Source organism: Myiozetetes cayanensis, unplaced genomic scaffold (genome assembly GCF_022539395.1).
Source record: "Myiozetetes cayanensis isolate MyiCay16 unplaced genomic scaffold, myiCay2020 scf10, whole genome shotgun sequence".
NCBI classification, from domain to species: domain Eukaryota; kingdom Metazoa; phylum Chordata; class Aves; order Passeriformes; family Tyrannidae; genus Myiozetetes; species Myiozetetes cayanensis.
Window position 1 is genome coordinate 31,402,331 of NW_026086605.1, and position 21,659 is coordinate 31,423,989.

General features: G+C 40.4%; 1 protein-coding gene across 1 annotated transcript in view; it reads left to right on the forward strand.

Annotated features, from left to right (window-relative positions):
* Positions 1-21,659, forward strand: part of REEP3 (receptor accessory protein 3) — a 36,018-nt gene that overhangs the window by 1,581 nt on the left and 12,778 nt on the right. The window contains exons 2-5 of the mRNA XM_050305495.1: positions 13,575-13,647; positions 17,838-17,914; positions 18,432-18,552; positions 19,831-19,944. Coding sequence (XP_050161452.1) covers positions 13,575-13,647; positions 17,838-17,914; positions 18,432-18,552; positions 19,831-19,944 — 385 coding nt within the window. The remainder of the gene's footprint in view (positions 1-13,574; positions 13,648-17,837; positions 17,915-18,431; positions 18,553-19,830; positions 19,945-21,659) is intronic.

Below are 21,659 nucleotides of genomic sequence, written 5' to 3' on the forward strand. Positions count from 1 at the left end.
ACAGCTACTGCTCTCCACGGATTTATATCAAAAGGCAATAAAGGATAATGCACTGTGCAGTTCCATGTAGTTTGGTTTCCTGGTTGCCACTGGTCACTCGTGTGCCCTAATTATTTTTGCTAAAAATGGAGTCCTTAAGATTATTTATACATCCTTTCCACCTTCTTGTGCCCTTGTTTCCTAGCTATGGAACTTAAATAGTTTGCCAGTGTTCAACTTCTCAGGAAGGGGAAAGTGTTCGATGAGAACTCGGACAGCTTTGAGACTATTGTTTAACTTTGCTTAATAAAGCACAATTCATGTGGAAACGGAAGGTGAGACGTAGCATGAAAGTAGATGTGGTGTGACGTTAGAGGTCTTAATTCAGTGGTGTTGAGGCTGTCCTCCTTGTCGTCTTTCCTCAGTGTCCATTATGCCATCTTCCTCTTTGATCTGTTTCTCTTCCTGGTCCCTTTCCAGACATACCTGTTCTAGTGACTTTGTTTCTCTGACTTGTGTGTTAGGAGTTTGGAAGGTGTGTACTGCCTTTACCTCAAATACCATAAGAAACATGAAAATATTTGTAACCACTGTGTAGCTGTGGAGACCTGGGGTTCTCTCTTGTTTCTGTAGCATTTCAGTTCTGCTGTGGTGACTCTGTGAGAGCTATGGGTATCTCACCCTGTCCGTGTGTTGTGTGCAGGCAGACATCAGGAGTACCTGTGGTCTTGAGTGGTGATGGGAAGGAGCAGCAGTTGTTCTTGCTGTGGCAGAGTTCTCCTCCTCTGACTGACCTACTATTTTTCAGTGCCAAAAGAGCAGCAAAATAGTAATTTGTAGGTGTGTGGCAGTGCCCTTTGCTGACTTCTGACGTGGGGACTTGCCATGACACGCGTGTCCTGAGCAAACTGCCCTCTGATGCAGTTTGAGACTTCGCAATTTGGGATTCATCAACTCCACTAAAAGAGTTTGGTTAAAGCTTTAAGGATCTAGGGAATGGAGCTAGTAGAGAATTAGAATTCTTGATTGCATGTGAATTGTCTTGAGGACTCATGCGCAGGAAACGGGGAGTGGTTCAAATTCTTTGTTCCACCTACTGATCTTTGTTTTAATGAAATCGTTTCCCTTTGCTCTATAAATTCTTCTATACTTAAGCACCTCAACTTGTGAAATACCTTGTACTAACTGGGTGTCTTTTTTATGTCAAGAAGCAGAAGACTGGAAGCACATAATTAAAACATATTTTAATTTTCAAGTTTTGTGTCAGTGGGTTGCTGCTGTAGTAGGTACAGGTCATCATTACTTCTAAAACACGCTGGCTATTTCAACAGTTTTTGGAATGTTTATTGCAGTTTTTTTTCCTTTTTTCCCTTGCAAAACCAACAAGAAAATGGTAATCTCTTTCAGAGTCTCAGAAAACTCCTCGGAGTGGTACATCTTGTCAAGTTCTTCATCCCTAATGGTGGGAATAGCTTTGAAATTTGTGGCTGCCCATCTTGTTAACTTCAAATAGAGCTTGTGCTTGACTTTTAGTCTGCTTTGATTGCTCATTCTTCTCATTTGTAAGGTCTGAGCAATTGTGTACACATCAGTTGCTGAGACAGTATTTAATAGTAAACACGCTGAGTACTTGTCAGTCACAGCCTGGTATGGATGAGATCAGACCATCCTCTTGTGCCAAGCAAAGATGTGAAGCATCCTAAATACAAAGTAGATGGCCATTTTGTACTTGCAATCTGTTAGAGCAGACTGTCTGCTGTAATCTGTTAACTTTTTCCCCCTCCTCTCTTAAAAAAGAAAGTTCCCCCATCTGTGTTGCTTTGCAATACTCTCTACCCTCATGTTTAAGTGCATGGTTTGTTGCCAGTAAAGTTGGTCAGCATCCATGAATGTTGGAAGGGAGAGTTGCAGTGGTCCTGGGGAGGATGTATTTGTCTTGGGTATTAGTAGTTAGCTTTCTGTTTGTAAATATAATGTCTACCTTCCCTACCCTCATTTTAGAGCCTTGCAATGAGCAAGAGATGTACAGATAAAAGATTCAGCAAGTATTCCTTCATTCTGATATTAGATTATAACTGTAAATAGGTTAAGCTGGACAAAGACTGTCTGGGGGACACAGGAGGTGACCTGAAGGTAGGTGTTAGTCTGTCAGCCTTTGCTACTTTACAGATCGGAGCTGCTTCTTTCATGGTCGTTTCCAAGGCATTATCTTACTCTACTTTTAATACTTTCTTTTTGTTTGACGTTTCCAGCTGCCCCGAGAATTGCTAGACATGTGAGAATGGATGGCTGAAGCCATAGCTTCTGTGTTGATTGGATTGTTGTCAGGAATATCTGGTTTGGAATGTGGGTGTTGTTTTGTGTAACTGTGTATGCTTTGTTTGTAAACCTAGGTTGTGTTTTGCTCTTGGAATACAATTTTTAAACTTAAAAGCATGAAGGACAAAAATATTTGCCCTCTTGTTTGCTAATCAACTTGTCAAACATGTTGTCTTGAAACTATCACAGCTCATCAGATGGAATTAAGTAGCAATACCACTATGAGCTGGTTCAAAGAACAGCTTAATCTTCAAGTCAGAAGGGCCATTTTTGGGAAACTTTTTTTTTTTTACTTGTTTGTAGCCTGCTCTCCTGGCAGGATGGTTCCAGCTGAAAGACAAGGGATGTTGAACTGCTGCTGATGCTGAATTTCTTCCCATATCCTTCCAGTTTAAAGGCCTGTAAATTGGTGCTGCACCTGTGGGGAAAAAGCAGCTGCTGTCATCGTGTGAGGGATTGAGATGGAGAGATGTGCTGAAATGTCTCTCATCACAGAACTGGAAAGACTCAGTCACCATGTATCAGTTATCCTTGGCATCTCATGCTCTGCTTAACTAGATCTCACCAGGCTGTTGCTGCGAGGGGCCCTCCTGCCCTTCACCCTCTGTTCCTTCACTTTCCACGGGGTCCAAAAGTTGCTCTGTGGCCACAGGGTGAGTCTGGTTGTTTTGCCAGCCCGAATGAAAATGAGCATTGACAGAAGTTGATCTTTTGTTAGTTGCAGTGAACTGCAGCAGCTCATGCTGTGTAGTTGCTAGGTGAGTGCTGTGTTGAGCATGGAAGGTTGCAGGACAAAACTGGCATTGTTTTTGGCCTCAGTATGACCAGACTGATTAAAGCTACTCTGAAACTACATTCTTCCCTGGCACATTGCTGCTTATTCTTTCTAGTAGTGAAACTAGTTCCAGTAATAATAACAGTGCAGCTGCTCTAATCAAAGTGTCATATTTTTTAAAATCATCTTAAATTTTATAGGTTGAAATCTGTAAGCATGTGTAAGTCTAGCGATTATGTGTATTGTCCTGTCTGTGTGAAAGTTTAAAATCATTTACATAATTCAGCAGTGAAATCATCAGAGCACTTCTCTCCAATAGTTCATCTTCTCAGTGGGGCAATCCTAATATGTACAACGAGAAGAGCCTGCTTGCTCAATTTGATTTGTAACACCTCCTGGGTTGGTTAGGGCCCTGCAAAATGACTGGCTCTGAAAACTTGTTAGGAGTAAGTGTCCCCAGCTGCCTGCCTGGCACACCTTGGCTTAAATCAGTATTTGCTGTGCAGCTTGGCTGCTCCTTTCTGTCCCATGTTCGGGGGATGGTGTAGGTGCAGAGCATGATCAGAGTCCGTGTTCACAGCCCATGGCAGGCGGGTGGGCTGAAGCTCAAAACAGATGGAGCACGACAAGAGGCGTCCTGTGGAGTCTGACGTTCTTACTTAATGGTCTTGGCATGTGCTCTTGTTACAAAACGTGCTGAAATCCACATCTGTGTCCTATGCATTATAGATAAAGGAATTCCAAGAACTGCATGGTCTGGCACAAAAGGAGGTTTCTAATTAAAACAAACAACCTCCACTCCTGAATGTTCCACAAACTGATGTCTGCCTCAGCTGAGCATATTGGATACTCTTGAGTATTTCTGCACCTTAGATGGAAGGGCTTGTCTCTCTGGGTTATTTTGTGCTAGGGACAGCTCTTGATATCCTTCTGTAAATGCTGAACATCCTGAGCTAAATTTTGATATTTAAACAAGATTTGCTTTGGCTTAATTTCTTAATATTTGATACGAAACTATTAAAAATATATGTGAAAAACATGTCTGGCAAACCCCCCTGTTGTGGTGCTTCATGTGTAAAGAAGCTTTCTCTGAGATTTTTGGTCCTTGTCATTCTGCTTTTGAAATTGCAATATTTCAAAACCTGTGAAAGCTTTGGGTTTCTAGAGAAGAAAACACCACAACAATACCGTTTCTGTTTTGAATCTATAACACTTTTAAGATCTGCCAAACTGGACTGTAACAACTTACTATTGGAGAGTCTAGGATCGCTGTAAGGTTTTTGCTGACTAGCCTGACTTCAAACATGGTTGTCCTCGTTGGCACTGAATAATCAATCTGATGAGATGCTTTTGGACAGGAGGGAAATAAAGCAGCCCACAGTGACTAACTCTGCACTGAGCCTTTTGTCAGCCATCGCTGTTACTTTGCTGTTCAGTTTATCACTGACAAAATAATAGGGCGTTGTTCCTTTTTGTGTTGTGTTTTATAGCCTGTCTGCAAGCATTGACATGGAGGTGGGTTTAACTGGATGAATGTTTTCCCCGTGTTTATCATCTCTGAAACATTGCTCACGTGTGCTAAAGACAGTTGGAACTTGCAATTGATGTTGAAAACTTAAGTGCAGTTTATTTCAAAAGCCTCCATCCTGGCTTTAAGTGCAAGGATTCCCAAAGCAGAATTTTCCTGAAGTGAAAAGTCTGACATAATGCTGTACTTTCTTGTGCAAGTAAAGCTGTTGGAACTTGCAGTGCTCAAGAGGGGAAAATCAGAAAACAGTTCGTGCTTGTACCTTCCTACCACTGTCTGGTTTTGATATTTCCTCCCCCCACCCTGTTTTGTAACTCATCAGTCAAAAACATGGAGAGTGAGGAAGATGGTCACTAGTTTAGAGATACCTTGATTAGTTTTTATAGTACAGTAACATTACCCTAAACTGTAATATAAAAACACAGTAAAATTTAATTTTTAGGCTTTGTGCTCTTACTATTAATTTCTGTCTGCTAGTCTTTTTTTTTTCTGCCCAGATTACGATTATTTTCTAGAACACGTGGTTTTCTTTATATGTAAAGGCATTTCTAGTGTTACTCAGTTGCAGTGTATTTAGTATTAGACTATTTTAGAAGCTGACCTATTCACATTTTTCATCAGCAAACTGCTTACTGTTCACTTGGAAGACAATACAGGCACAGAAACACAAAATACATGTTTTACGTGACTGCTTTGGCAGTCATTAATTTGCTGTAGATGCAATGTAAGCACCGTTCGTTTTACTGTTCTAGAACTTTTGAGTGGTAGTTTTTCTTGTCTAACAGTTAACGTTCAATGCTCGAGACAAAAGGAATTTACATTTGTATAATAAGAATAATGTGAACTGGGCAGATCACCTTTCATTTGCATTTGGAAAATGACCTTTCTGAAAAGGCACACAGATTTCTTTTGTATCTTCTGGTTTCTTAGCCTGTTAATATATTATCAGTGAAACATATTGGTGTTAATAGAATTCTTCTCTCAAAAATGCATCTTTGGTTAACTAGCACAGTATGCATTATCTGTTTTTGAGAGCGAAACCTACCCCTCAAACTACTGTGTTAATGTGTGGGTCTGAAAAAAAATTCTTGGGGGTCAAAAGGGAGGAAATTAAGTAGCTTTTAGCATGGTATTTTTGACATTAGCTACTAATACAACTGCATGAATAAGATGGGTAGAGATTCTGCTTGTTGTCGGTCTTGACTTGTTGTCTTAACAGGATATTTGCAGAGTTCTCTAAATACCAAGTATAGCTGAGGAAACACTTAGGAATGAGAAGTCCAGATGTTATCTCATCAGTATCTACCAAATATAAAGTTCATGGAAACCTTTTCCTCTGTATAGTAGGGAGGTTTGTTTTTTGAATGCCCTATGAGGCTTCAGAAATACATCATAAGATTAACAGAATTGCTTGAAAATCAAGGACCTTAAGGCAAAAAAATGAGATGTAAATAACTTAAAATGATTAAAAGCAAAACCCCCAACTGTCTGTGGAAGAGATAAGACATGTTTACTTCAGGAGTTGGTGTTACGTCGTTCCACTTATTACTTTGCTCAAACTGTGGTGTTTTTGTAGCGTTTCCTTGGCAGAGGCAGGACCTTCTGGCTGGTCTGTGATGACACCCTTAGGCTCCAGGATGTGTAATGATTAAATAGAAGCCTTTGGTTTTTGAACTTCACTTTTCTCCCTAGAATGGCACAGATTAATATTCTACATACTGTGACCAATAGCAGTGTGAAAACTTACTTTTTTGAAAGCAATCCATGTGAATGTGTGGTTATGTGCAGTGTGGTTTGCCTTTCACTGACAGACAGCTCAAAAATAAAGTGAGGTTTTCCTTGGAACAAGCAGAAGCATTTTTTTTTATTTTGGACCCCTATTTTAAATATTAGTTTCCTATTCTGATGTTGATGATGCTCATAAATACTGACAGAAGATACTCTTGTGGATTTTAACTTGTGAAATCCTCTGAAGTCCCTAGCAGACTTGATGTAGGGTGAGAAGCAAAGTTGATAAGGTATGCATCTAAATGGAAATCCATTTATTGACAACTTTGAGGACACTGGACAGAAAGCGGAGCAAGTAGGTAAATAAGAGAGCTGGTAACTTTTTACTTGCATTTATGAAAGCCAAGAAACTAAGTGTCAAGTGCATATGTAACTTAACCTCATGACAAAATTAAACACCTCATTTTAGGATTGTAAAATGTTCCTGTTAATCTTGTTCAGCACATCATCTGCATTAAACTTGTGATGCGTTTTAGGAATTCTCAGAAGTATCCTAAATTGAGAGGATTACGTTGCTCATGAAAACTATGTGTAGGTTGTAGCACCTCCAGGAGCAGTAACTGTAAGGGACTTTTTGGAAAACAAGAAAGCTCATAAGTGTCTTTCTCTGTTTTCTGTCAATTGCCTTTATTATGTGAACCCTTTTAAAGCACAATATAAATATAAATGGGCTTTATGCTGTGCGACAGTTTCTTTTTGAACGTGCTTGTAGGTATCATCTTTCGTCTTTAAACTTAAAAAAACCTGTGGATTTAATTGTGGTTTTGCTCCCTTGCTTTATAACTAAGCTTATTCATGCATGTACTAAATACAAATGGAAAATATCTGCTGAAAACTAGATTTGGTTTGACCTTCTTTAAACAAGGAAAAATAGCAAATTAGTCAGTTGGTTTCTTCTGACATCTGTAGTCCAGCTGTCAGTCCTTGCTGATCTTTACAAGAAGAGCACAATTTAGCACAAGGACTAAGTCATGCCAGGCTGTCCCAAGAGCTATGGGGGAAGTTGTGCTCATGCCTGACACCACAGCTGGCTGATGTGAGGCCACGAATCCTCTGCTGCCAGTGGTAAGGAGTCACAGCAACAGAGAAATCAGAGTGTTTCAGGTAGATTTGAAGGAAGATAACTTATGATGTTTAAATAAGTGTGAGCAGCTTGGCAATTAACACTTCTCCAACAGGGATGAAATGTTGCTATTGAGCTTGAGCTGGAGTTTAGTGGAGCTCTGACGTTCCCTACTAAGGGTTGCTCTGTATTGGAGGCAATCAGTGTTTGCTCTTTATCACGTGGAGGTGTTACAGATCCTCCGTGCAGTTCCTCGGTGGGAGTGCTTGGAAGGTGTGAGCTCACCTGCTGAGTGTTCTGCTCGCGTGGGTCAGGTCAGTGAGTCAGGAACAGGAAGGAGCACAGAGGCTGTCAGGGCTCTGTTACAGCAGCAGTCAAACGTGTGTTAAAATCCAACAGTGAATAGGTGGTCAGGCAGGGAAGTGACGAAGACTCTTATAACAACTTCTATTCCTGTTACATTTTCTATGTGCTTTCCAGTACTAGCTTTTTGAAATTTTCTGTACTACAGGGTTTCTTGGGTATTTTGACTCTGTTCTGAGCAGGATTTGTGAGCCAGTGGGGATTTTGTTCTTCTGTTTGTTTTTTTAGTGACATGTTGATGGTATCTCCAGGCTTGGGCCCTTTTGTTAAAATATGCCTAAGGCATGTTGGGTTTGTGTCCACAGCACAAGGGAGGCTGGCTGGTCCTGAGCACAGGTTTTGGACAGGATCTCCAGGCACAGACTCTTCTAGCCAGGTTGATATGCCAGTAAGTAGCTTTTCCCCAAGTACTTCTGCACTGTGTGGGATCTGTGTGTGTGATCAGGGAGTGAGCTGATTCACAGGATTTATGTACCAGTAGTGCCTGGAGAGCTGTTTTAGAGCACTGATGCAGCTTGTCCGTGTGAAAGCATTTCCAGGCTGACTCATTAGAGAGGGCAGCCTGGATTTTGCTTCAGGAGTTGTTTTTTAGGAGTACCTTGTTCCAGATTGCCACAGGCCCCTGAGAGAGGCCTGTTAAAGTAAACATACAGTAGGTTTGTTGCTGGGCAGTGGAACTTGAGGGACTTGTGTTTGCATCTTGCTGGCAGGTGAACTGCCCTAATACACTGCAGGCTGTGGGTTGGAAACTCAGAGGTAATTCTTGCTGAAGGAGGTAACACATCTAATTTCAGGTGTGTTTACGTACCAAGGTAATGATTAATTAAGAGCACTCTCTGATCTTTATTGTGTTAGGTAGGGGTCTTGCCCATAAGTACATCAGCACTTCCACACAGATTCCAGTGAGAACATCCCTTGCAGAAGAGAATTTTTTTTTTTTTTTTTTTAATTTTTTGTTGTGCTCTTTCTAGGCTTCTTTCAAGGTTCAGGCAGGGCTGTTTCCATGTTGAGACAACTTGGAGAGTATCTGGCAATAGGTTCCCTAATTTGGGGTAAGTCAATAAATATTCTGTAAAGACAAGTAGATAGGATATGCATAACAGAGCTTGGAGCTCTGCACTGGTTGACAGGTTTGATTGCCTCCTATCAGACTGCTTGCAATTATTATGCTTAGGGCCTATTAAAAAAATGCTCCTGGCATAGAAAAGTCCCACTTTCTAGCAGGATTGGGAGGGATGTAACTTTTCCCCTTAAAACTTTAAGATGACTTCCAACTCCTTGGGTAATTGCATTGCTGTTGGTTGTGTTGTGCTTTGGGAGAATCTGGCAGTTGCTTTGGAGAATTCCAGCTTTCTGAGGTGGAAAGTTAATAGCCTCCTTGCTTTGCTCAAGAATGTGCTTTATTCAGATCTGTCCATGCTTCTGGGTGTATTCTTTAACTGTTAAGACTTTTTTCCCCTTGGCTTTTGGTGCTACTCTCTAAGAATGCTATGAGGATTTTAACAGACCTGTTCCTGATCACATTCCTGCCTTTTGGTAACTGTTATCTGCTGAAGGAGTTGCTGAGTTTGTTTGCTACTGTTAGCAGACATGTTCTTTTAATAGGATTCATGTGAGGCTTTTTTGTTTGGTTGGTTTTTTTTTTTTTTGGTTGGTTTTTTCCCCCTTGCCCAAGGTGGAAGAAAAAGAAGGATAAATTTGGTGTGGGGCTCAGGAGCTTACCCCGTAGCAGACTAACATTTTGGTCACAGTGAAGCTTTGTAATTACTTGAATACATAACCTTTTGCTGCAGATTGCTGTGGTCAGTGTTGTGTAACTGAATGGCAGAAGGGAGCTGAATTCTGTCAGGTGCTGGACAGAAAGACTTTGTCTAGTGTAGTGCTTTTCAAAAAACATTCAGGACAAAAAGGCCGGGGTGAGCTTTTGTTTGTTGGACATGTGAAAACGGAGGCGGTTTAGTCTGAAACTTAGGACAGGACCCAGCTGTAACGCTCGGAGGGAGTTGGCAAGGCATGGTTTGAAGGTCTTGCTTTTTTGGCAGTGTCTTGGCTTTGTGTGGCAAGGTTTTGGTAGCAGAGGATTTACAGGGGTGCCTTCTGTGAGAAGCTGCTGGAAGCTTCCCCCATCTCTGATGGGGCCAATGCCGGCTGGCTCCAAGACAGACCCACTGCTGGCCAAGGCTGTGCCCATCAGTGGTAGCACTGCTGGGATAACAGATTTCAGAAGATGAAGAAGAAAAGTGCACAACAGCAGACAAAATAGTGAGAATATGTGAGGGAAAGAACTCTGCGGACACCAGGGTCAGTGGAGGAGCAGGAGGAGGTGTTCCAGGTGCTGGAACAGATTCCCCTGCAGCCTGTGATAAATGAAGACCATGGTGAGGCAGCTGTGAGGAGCTTGGGCTGTAGCAGGTTTGCTGGCAGGACTTGTGATCCTGCAGGGATCCCGTGCTGGAGCAGCCTGTTCCTGAAGGACTCTGCCCCGTGGGAGGGTTTCATGCTGGTGCAGTTTGTGGAGAATTGCAGCCTGTGGCAAAGGCTCACACTGGAGTAGCTCATGGGGGATTATCCCCTGTGGGAGGGACCCCGTGCTGCAACAGGGGAAGAATGTGAGGAGTCTTCCCCCTGAGGAGGAAGGAGTAGCAGAGACCAAGTATGATGAACTGACTGTAATCCCTACTCCCCTTCCCCTGTGCTGCTGGTGGGGAAGGAGGTAGAGAATTGGGAAGCGAAGTTGAGCCTGGGAAGAAAGGATGGTGGTGGTGGTGGAGGGAAGATGATTAAGATTTATCCTTATTTCTCTCTGATTTGATTGGCAATAAATTAATTTTTTCCCCCAGCTGAATTAATAATTGCTCATGATGGTAACTGGTGAGTGCACATTTAGGGTTTTTGGTATTTTTCCTCCTGAATAGGATTCTTACAGATACTCCTTATGCCTTATTTTGAGCATGAGGGCACCACAGAGATGCATAGCATTTAGAGCTTAGTGCATAACTGGTTAGCCTTACCATTTGGTAGCCAAAAAAAAAAAAAGAGGAAAAAAATCCAAACTGCTTATCTTTGATGGGAGTGGCTTAGAAGTGTATGAATGGCACACAGTCTAAGCAGAAATACTTTTGCTTTCCCAGTGTGTGCCAGTTGAAACCTCAGTGGATGTGTTGATAAGGCTGTGGCTGGATCTGCCTTTTTATAGCCAGGAACAGCCAAAGATTCAAGGGTTGTTCTCTGGATTTTTTGTTCTGCTATTTAGTTTCCATTAGCAAACTTCCCTTCAAATGAAATCTTGCTTAGACTAAACTTGCTAAACCGTAAGTGGAATAGTAATTATAGTTCATGTAGAAGAAAGATGTAGCTGCACACATTAGCAAGCGTGGGCTCTGTATCTGTGCCGAATATCTTCAGTCTGTCAGTGAGTGGGCAAGGGGGTGTCATCTCTGTTATCAGACTTGTTAAGGAAAGGGAGCTTTGCCAGTGAATGGCATTGTCTCCAGAGTATCTGATACTCAAGGAGTTTCCTGGATTGCTTTTACTACTAGGCAAGGGCCAGACTGATCCTCTTTTGCATTTCAGAGGAATGAAGGAATCAAGTGCCAAACGCTATTCCTTGCTCCGGGCAGTTCTTTGGCAATGCGAACAGACCAAAGCCTTAAATGCCCTGTTGGTTTAATGGTGCTGGGAGTCTGGATGCCAAGTAGTCCTTTTGAGCGACTTAGTGGCTTTCTTTTGTGTCTTGGTTTCTTTTAGTTCTTTTTTTTTGCAGCCTTGGCTTTAGAGTTGTTTTCTATCCAGGTTAAATATGCTCAGTGCCAGAGATGTGTGTACAGGTGACTGATTTTTTGGTTATCAGTCAGATGCAAACTCAAAATGCTTTGCTTCAGAAATGAGCTTTTCAAGCAGTTGTTCACTTTAAAGCTTTTAAAACTGTAAGCCCATAGATTATGTGACAGTACAGGAAGTGTGTTGTTTTTTTAAAAAATACAACTATATGGATACCCAAATACATTGTTTCATTCAGATTTAAAGGCTGATACATTTTTTCTTTGTATTTTGATTTTGATCTCCTGATATGTTTGAGAAACATTTCTCTTTTAATTAGGGAAAAGGCCTATAAAGGAAGTGACTGTACCAAAAAACGAATGTTAGTTGCTGAGTCCAGCTGAAAAACTGAAATAGCTGGGCTTACAACTGGTAGTGAAATTACATTGGTAAGCAGGATTATCCATATATCTACTAGTAAAATAAAGTAAATGACATCCTACTTGGCTGAAATCTGTTTCCATCTGTGGAAACTGCCTTTGTTTTTGTCTGTATGTCAGTGCAGTGTGTTGATATCCAGCGTGAAATACAAATAGCCCTTTTAAAAATAACAACTCAAGCTTTTAAATTTGAAAAGCCAGGGAGTAATTGGGCACATCCTTGAACTGCACAACAGTGCAGTTACTGTTGAAATACCAGAGGATGGATGTGCTTATGTGTAGAGTAGGTGTTGCTGACAGCTTTGAGATGTTAGAAGGTAGGGATGCAAACAGGAAAATGCCTGGAACACGGTGGGGTGTTAATTGTGTGCTGCTCCCCGGTCAGCTGCAGGGAGCTCTCCTTTGTCAGTGCTCTCTGATCTGTCATGTGTAGATTGAGGATAAAAGCCAATTTGCTGACCTTCAGTTACACTCACTGTTGACAAGTTGGCTTTTCTGCTGTAAAATTGCCTGGTAGCTTTAACGAAGGTTCGAGGACTCTCCCTTGAGGGAGGCAGTGGTGCCAGCTGGCAGCAGCATCCTGCCACACTTTCAATGTCAGCTCTGGCTGGACAGAGATAAAACCTTCGCTGCTTCCTATTATTACTGGCTAAATGTGCTGATGTTTCATTTCAATCCTATCTGCCCATTTCTAGTGTTCAAGTGGCAGTTTTTCCAACACTTCCATGTCACAGTGGTATTGAACGCTAATGATATGTGCTGTCTGTCCTTTGGTTTTTAAGTGACTTCTGCAAGAATTCTTTAAAAGAAAAAATGACTACTAAAATAGGGGCTTTTCGAACTCCTGATTTGACCAGTATTGAGTAACACAAAGATTTGCTAGATGGGAAAAAACAGCTACTTTTATAGTGCTTGTCTTGTGCTACTGTTCTCATTTAACTTGAGGTCATCTTCAGCTTTATGACCACCTTACTGTTACTGTAAAAAGCTTTTGCTTGAAGATCAGTTGCTTTTGAAGAAGTGTTCTCCAAGTTCTGTTTTGTCCCAGTTCATGTTTATACAATTTCTTTGAGGGGGACACATTCAGAGGATAAATTGCTGTTTAAATTTAAAAATACATCTTTTTTTTTTTTTTTAACTGAAGTGATGCTACCCACAGTCAAGTAAGTGGGAAAGTATAGATGAAAAATCTGTAAAAGTGAGAGACAAATGGTTTCTCTTTCAAATGCTTCATCACAAGTGTGATAGCATTGATGGGGTGGAAAGAGTCTTTTGGTGGGGACAAATTGCAGGACTGGTTTTACTTGAACCAGTCTATTACCAGCAGTCTTACAAAACAGTTTGTCTTCAGGGCATGCAGCCTTTTCTGTTCCAGTTTTGGTTATCATGGAACTTCCTCCAAAGAACCTATAACACAGTGGGGTTTGTTTTTGTTTTGTTTTGTTTTTTTTTAATGGGATTTTTTAATCAAGTTGGCTGCATTGCTCTAATGATGTATTGTCACTGTTTTGTCATCTACAGCATAACAGATCCTAAAAACTCTTTTTTTTTTCCCAATAGGCTGGTGTTTGGGATGCTGTATCCTGCATATTACTCATACAAAGCTGTGAAGACAAAAAATGTGAAAGAATATGTAAGTCTCATTCCTTTTAATTGTTTAACCACATGCCTCTGCTGACATACATCTGTGATATTTTCATTATGCAGTGCAATAAATCATTGAAAGCTCAGTTGATCTTAGTGTGAGATACAACACCTGTGTGAGCCTAGTGGCAATCCTATGATTTTTATTTGGAGGGCTAAAGTTAAGGTGTCTCAGACTCTTCATAGTTTCATGCTGAAACATGTCCAACACACTATGCTTTATGTAGATATTTTTAGGAGAATTTTTAACGTGAACCTTAAAGTCTTGGCTGCATTTCAGCCAAGTGCCTAAAGTAATGCAGTTTTGGGCATGGGATAGAAGGAAAGTTTCCTAATTCTGCCTTCACCTGAAGTATAAGCAACAACAAATTGATTCTTAGTGACCTCTAGAAGAGTAGCAGCAGTTTGCCATTGTATGGAGCTCAGCAGGGAATTCAGAAACCTACCTGAGAAAAGGGCAGCTCTCCTTAATCTGTTGTTCCTCAAAGAGGAGAAAAAATATAACCAGGGTAGGAAAAAACAATCAGTTAAGGTGATGTAGAACAGTCAGAAGAGAAAGAGGGAGAAAAACACAATTATAGTTACTGCAGTTTTGAATTAAGCTATTAAATTAATTACCTGTCTGTGTGAGCAATGATGAGAACCACAAGAATGTTACCCAGCTGCAGTCACAAGGAGCTGATCACTGAGTTACTTCCCTCTTCTAAGAGGCAGCCTGACTTGATGTCTGTGTTCTGTCCTGGCTCATGTCCTTAGCTGGGCTGCCTGACTCAGGGTGGGCAGGGCTGGCAGTCCCTGCAGCTCAGCTGTGACCTGAGGCTGCTGTCTGGGTGTGTGATGGCTCCACTTTGTCCTTGGTTGGAGCAGTAGAATGTTGTAGGTGTTGTTCCTCCCCTTGGATGTCTTAATTTAGTCTGGTCACTCCATCAAGGCTCCAGAGTGGTCTGTGTAAAGCTGATTAGAACTTAGTTGTGCAACCAGAGCTGGTGCCTGCCAGAGCTAAGCTTATGGGAGGAAAAAAAAAATCATCAAAACCAAGAGCAGAATTCCCTCCATCTCATGCTTACTTTACCCTGTCAGGAAAGTCTGTAGTGCAAAGAATTTATAATCTGCTTTTCCTTCCTGCTCCTTCAAAAAGAGATCCACAGGCTAAGTAGGGGATAGCAGTTTCCTACTCAAATAAAGGAAATTTTTAATTTAAAAGGTTACCATTGCCTCTTACAATATGTTTTCTAGAAAAAGAGCAGTAATGTTTGTAGAATGCTGAGATTTTTTGCTCATCTCAGTTGTCCAGTTGGCTATGACTTTGGTATCTCTGGAAAAAAAAAATGCCCAAGAAAGACAACTGTCATTTACCCAGGAGCTCCTTAGTAGGGCCTGTAATTGTATTTTTCCAACTCTTTAGTGTGAACCTTTGAGCAGTCTCAAAAGTGACACTCGAATACGAAATGTTCATAGGGCCGAGATGAATGAGACCCATCACAGTGACAGAGAGAGTGTGGGTTTACTTACAACCTTCCAAATGGCCCAGCTCTGCTACCAGTCACATCCTGGCCCAAGAACACTTCCTTTCCAGGCTTGCCTGTGACTCAGGAGACATCTGTGTTCGTTGCTGGATTGTAAGAGCTTTGTAACAGTGCTATTTTTTTACTCAGTCACTGCTTCCACCAGTGAAAACAAACAAAAAGAACAGACATCTCGACTTGAGTAGGTCATGATACAGCAAACTGTTCAAAGATTATTTCTAGGGGAAAAAAGTGTTGTGCTGATTGTGGTAATTTAAAAGACTTATGGACTTTGGTGCTGGAAATTAGGATCTGTGCCTTTGAGGAGATTTATTTGTTCTTGTAATTACTCTGATTTAATGAGGTTGACTGGGATACTTGAAGTTTTTTCACTGTATTACACCAAAGCACTTGTAATAAGCATCTGAAATGTAGTTTAGAAGGCTGAACAGACCAGTCTTCTCAAATCCTGGCTTCAAAATCTTGACTTGAAAGAATGTGCTTCAGCCAGAACCAACAAAGATGAGCTTAACACTTGGATGGTGGAAAAAAAACACCTTCAACAAAACAAATCTGTAATCACCCTTTTAACATGAAAAGCAAAACTCATTCAAAGCTTCTGTAACTTCATCTTTGAGAATTAAGTAGATTATAGTCTTCTGGGTGCTGGAAAATCTGACCTTTGGCTTTTCATGTTTTGTGGTTGTTTGTTTTTTTTTTTTTTTTTTTTTTTTGTTTTGTTTTTGTTTTTTTGTTTTTTTTTTTTTTTTTTTGTTCTGGTATGAAAACCACCCTGAGTCACTCAGGTTTGTTTGTCAGGAATACTTTTGGTACCTAATGCATTAGTTGTACTTGAATATGATTTGTGTTTTATAGAATCTTCGCCCAGACCTCAGCAGGTCTCATGGCAGATCTCATGTGCCCTTCTGCAGAGCTGAATTTCTCTTGGGCTGCTTCTAGCAGCCCAAGAGAAATTCCACTTTCACTGTTTTTCCTAATTGAATAATTAGATGTTGATTAAAGAAAAAATAGCATGGATAAAATATATTGGAAAAAAATTCAGTCTTGCATGGCATCTGAAAAATTGCACTTCATTATAGTTAGGTTGATGGGGCAAGGTTGGATTTAATTTTATTTTCATTCAGGTGCTTCTTGTGGTTCATGGAAGGGTCACCAGTCTAAATATCACATGGCCTGTCAGCAATGACTTCAGCTGTTGTGTAGGTTTGTCTTAGTTTATTCAAGCTTGAAATACCTAAATCCTCTGAGAGACTGAAGTGAAGAATGTCATCACATGACTGAGTTTCTTTTCAAATTGAAATGCAGAAAAGCATTTAAGATAAATGGGTCTTAAGTTCTGACAAAGGAAGTGGTTTTAAACCACAATGCACAGCTATGAAGAAGGCAGCAGTGTATCATTAGGTTTTGAGTACTTATTTAAGTCCACTTCAGAAAAAGATTGTTTTAAAAGTGAAGATTAAATCTGAGTCATGTCCTCTGTAGGAAAGTATATAAATTTCTCCTTTTGAAAGAGAGTACTATGAATTTAGGACTCAAACTAGTCTCTAATGATTGTGGTGGGTTAGATTCAGTTTTGTTTGTTTTGGGTTTAGTTTGTTTTTGTTTGGTTTGGTTTTTATTTTTTTTTTTAAATGCTTTTGTCTTGTTGTTTTTTTTTTTTTTTTTTTTTTTCCCTAGGATAGATAGGGTTGGAATGTAAAGAGCATGTGGATGTTCAGTTAGCACAAATAAACAGTGGTTGGTTTGCACTGACCCACTTTGGAAATACATTGCACTGGGCAGTTGATATCTTGGAGAAGACAAATGCACCAGCTACTCCTATAGTATTTATTCTGTAATATATAAACAGCTTGGATGACCAAATTTGAACAAATGTTCAAGGGAAGTGAGAGATTTAGTGAACTGTTATAAAACAGAACTAAACCCTGTATTTTGAGAGCATTGCCTGATTTCAAAGCACTGATACGTAGTATAGACCTTAAAACAAACAAAACCAGCTGTAAGTCTCTGAAGCATTAACATTCTTGCATGTGAGCTTCTTTATTAACAAGAATTTTGTGGTTCTCAGCATATAAATAGAATTAAATTTCCATGAAAATGCTTTTTTGCTGCCTTGCCTTGGTGTTAAGACCTTAATGTTAAGCACACAGAGATAAATTAATGGCAACATGTGGCTGAATAACTCGTGTTGTGAGGTGAAAGCAGGGGCTGCCTCACGAATGCTGACTTTGGTGTGTGTGGTATCAACTTGATGCGTTAGTGGGGAAGAGAATGAAATTTCCTGTAGAGCTATAGTGGGAATTGAACTTCATACTTAGGATAATCTACCAACTCTTTGCAGTGGTTTTTTTTTTTTTTTTTTTTTTTCTTGCCACTAAAGCTTTGTAGAGGCAGAACCAATTCTGAGAAGCCAGCCTAGGTGAGGTGGTGACCCTGGTGAACCACGGAGCTTGGTGCAGATGCAACCAGTTCTGCTTAGGAACAGAAATCCTTCAGGACCTTCCTGTAACTTCACTTGAAACCTGGTTTATGCAGACTGAGATGCTGCTGAGTGTCTGGCTTTGATAGCTCTGAACAGACTGTACAGTGTGTAGTATGTTCTGTGTAAAGGTGAGATCAAAATTCTTACTGGAGACGGTGTTTTCATTTTCAGGTTCGCTGGATGATGTATTGGATTGTGTTTGCTCTGTACACGGTCACTGAAACAATAACTGACCTAACAGTCTCCTGGTAAGAGCCTGCTGTTTATGAACTCCAGGAGGAACTGTATTTGTTTGGGATGTTCTCGGATTTGTAATGATTCATTTTGTGTACAGAAGTTGTGCTTGTTGACAACCCTTTTTTCAGGCAAAGGTCTCGGTGCATGTGATGAGCAGCATCTGTTTCAGGTTTGCTGCACTGGCTCTTGAAGTGGGGACTGTAACACTTCCACCTTTGCTGTAGAAACTGAATAGGGGAATGTAACTCTTAGAAGGATGGGCTGGAATTTCTCTGTGCAGGAATGTGTAATGCAAAGCAAGCACATCAACTGTTTTCATTTTAAAAATTACAGTAACCAGTTAAAAAAATTAAATCCATAAATCTAACTCCTTTAATTTTTGTCTGATATAACTTCTTGTATGTGGAGAATCCTATATTCTAATATGTAATTGTGTTTTTTGAAAAGATCTCTTCATGATGATTGATTACTGTGCATTTTCTTACTGCAGCTGTTGATTTTGTGCAACCTTTTTTAATTTGCCTGTAGGTTTCCACTGTACTATGAACTGAAGATAGCTTTTGTTATCTGGCTCCTTTCCCCATATACCAGAGGGGCAAGTTTAATCTACAGAAAATTTCTCCACCCGCTGCTTTCTTCTAAAGAAAGAGTAAGAAATAACTTGTGAGATGTTTAATGCCTAATATGGACGTGCCATATGCTGCGATGCTGTCTCTGGATGCACAGTGAAAGCAGAGCAGCAGCACTGGTTTGCCCTGCAGCTCACACTTGGACTGGCTGAGCACATGACTGTCTATATGTGCTGCTGTCTAACTTGCCTGAGCAGACAGTGTCCTGCTCTCTGACACCAGAGAGCCTGGTGTTCCCTGCTCCACGTGGTGCCCTTCGAGGAGCCCGGCTGAGTGGAAGGGATACAGTTTGACTCTGTCCTGCAGGAACACGTGCAGTGTCCTGTGCAGGAGCACGAACACAACTTTACTAAAAGCTGTTGGTGTTGCCATTTGTTCTGGCATAACCTGGTAATTACACTCACCAGGTGACTGGCATCAAGGGCATTTCTGATGGGCAAACTGACAGGATAAGAGGAGAGACTTTTTACAGAGGTTTAAGGGAAGACTTGTCTGCAACAGTAAATACCCAAACAAAAAATAGCTGGAGGATGTTTAACTTTAGCCCAAGTCTGACAGGGCCACAGCTCTGCTTAGCTCTTCTTCAGCATCCTGTTTGGATGTGTGGAAAGAACAATTAGCAAAGGTGTGAAGACTGCCACTGGGAAACCTCACAGTCCAGAAACACCATTCCTGGAAGGTCAGTGCTAGGCTTGGCCTTTATTAGGCAAATCAGGTAGCTGACATGGTGGCCACTGCTACCAACAGCGAGGTCATCTTGACCTTCTGAAGGTGGAGCTATAAACTGTTTGCAACTTGGGAAGCTAAAGGGATGTTTCCCTATGAGCTGTTGGGAAGTCCCTTGTAGCCTCGATCTCCAACTCCAGGCACTTAATCACAGCTAGGGGTAAATGCCATGACTATTGTCCTTGGTACTTAATTATGCCAAAGCTCTGGCTCTGGAAGTTCTTTGTGAGCTGGCTCTACCTCTCTAAGGAGCTCTGATTTCATGTTATTTCTTGGAAAACTTTTGTCCAACGAGTCAAGCTTATTCTCTTTAAGGAACTTGCTATGTAGCTGCAACACTTCTGAGCTGGACAAAAGTGATCTATTTTATCTTCTTGTTTGACCAGGTGTAATCCTCTTTAAATGAGAGAGTTGTAGTGAATGAAGCATCAGCATACAAAGATAAGAGTAATTATCCCATAAAATATTTTCTTAAACATTTTTGTCTTCCTTTACTGATGGAAAATTAATACTGTGGGGTAACATTTCTCTCTTAGGATCAGCCTTCTAAAGTGTAAATGTTTTGTTTTTAGGAGATTGACGAGTACATCGTGCAGGCCAAAGAAAGAGGCTATGAGACCATGGTGAATTTTGGAAGGCAAGGGTTGAACTTGGCAGCAACTGCTGCAGTGACAGCAGCTGTAAAGGTAACTTTCTGCTTGCATTACTTGTTTTTTACCTTGATATAGAGCAGTGTAACTGTACTGAGGACTTGCCATTCCTAAACAAAAAAGATAAATTTTGCAGGTGTATTGAAAACCTGGAACACATTTAAAGGCTGGCAGCACTGTATTCCTCCTCATACTTGGATTGTTTAAGGTGGCTTGTAGTTATTTCTTGGATGATGGGGATCAGTTGACTCTAGTTCAAAAGGTACCCTGCAGTTTTCTGAGCAGACTTTTGATAAAGATGACCATTGTTTCTTTTCTGTCTCTGTTGTGCTTTCTCGTTGATAAACAAACTGTTTAAAGGATTTCTGGCTTTTCTGCTGTTTTTCTCCAATCAACTTGAGGTAACTCCACATATGAATTAAGGCATGAAAGACTACTACCATGGATAAAAGTTCTCTTTGACACAATTAACTTGTTTGCAACTTGAGTGAATTATTAATTTAATACACTAAGCATAAGCTTGCCTATTGCTGTTTAGCATACACTTGCTTTGTCATGTAGTTTCCCATAAATCATGAAGTAACCTGTGGTTGTTACCAGATAATTACCTTGCTACAGCACTTACCATCCTCAATTGTATTTCAGAGAGTTCTAGGTGTAGGAAAACAAAATAAAAGCTTAAACCTAGGACTCCAAGCAGCTTGTGTCCCACAGAAAGGACTATAACTTCAGACAATGTGTATTCTCCCTAATAGTAATTTAAACCAAAACACACACCAAAAAAAACCAGTATGGAGAGAAAGAGATGTATGTCCAAGTTAAATTATGGTTTTAAGGCAATCAGGATTAATTTCTTCCTGGGAATAAATGAAACTGCTGAATTCACAATAACAGCCCTGAAAACCTGAACTCTGTTAGCAGGTAACAGAAAGCAGTGTAGAGATCCCTGGCTGTCAAAGTTGAGTAGGTACAGATAGCATTTAACTTACATTTTTGGGGTTCTTTATGAACTTCTTGTTCTATAAATCAAAGACACTTCTGAAAACTGCATTTTCAAATGCTCTCTCGAAAAGGTTTCGAAAAATAGCCCTGCATCTCTTGTTTGTTTTCTCTGTTAAAGATACATGTGGGTGGTAGCATAATCACTTTTTGTTTTAAAATATGGTCATAATGAGCTTAAAATACTGAGAATGTGATTAAATTTGATCAGTGTGGGGTGTTTTTTATTAGTCAAATTCTCAGTATTGCCTTGAGACATGAAATAATTTAGAATAAAATAGAGTGCACCTCCAAAGGAATTAAGTATCCATAGTGAAAATAGGCTTTTTAAACAAACCCTCAAAGTGCTCTGCTGGGACAAAGTTTAAGAACTGTGCTAAATGCTAAAATGCAAATTCTTTGCCAAACAGCAAATCCTAATTTATTACAATGTACACCTGTAAGGATACTTATGCTCTGTGTGTGTTCCTCGTGTTTGGCTACAGTTGGATATGGTGTTACAGAAATACTGTAAAATAAATAACACAAATATCTCCTCCCACTTTCTTCTGAAATGATGAATAACTTTTTCCAAAGTGTCTGTGTTTGGATTTCATTGCTATTTAGCTGTGACTGGCAAGATGCCTGCTCTGTTTTTTAAAACTTGTTAAACATGCTCATGAATATTTGTACAGAATTAGTTCAGTGCAGATGAGATGATTGGGCAAAACAACCACCACAATACCAAAGACCTAAAATAGACATGATTTTTT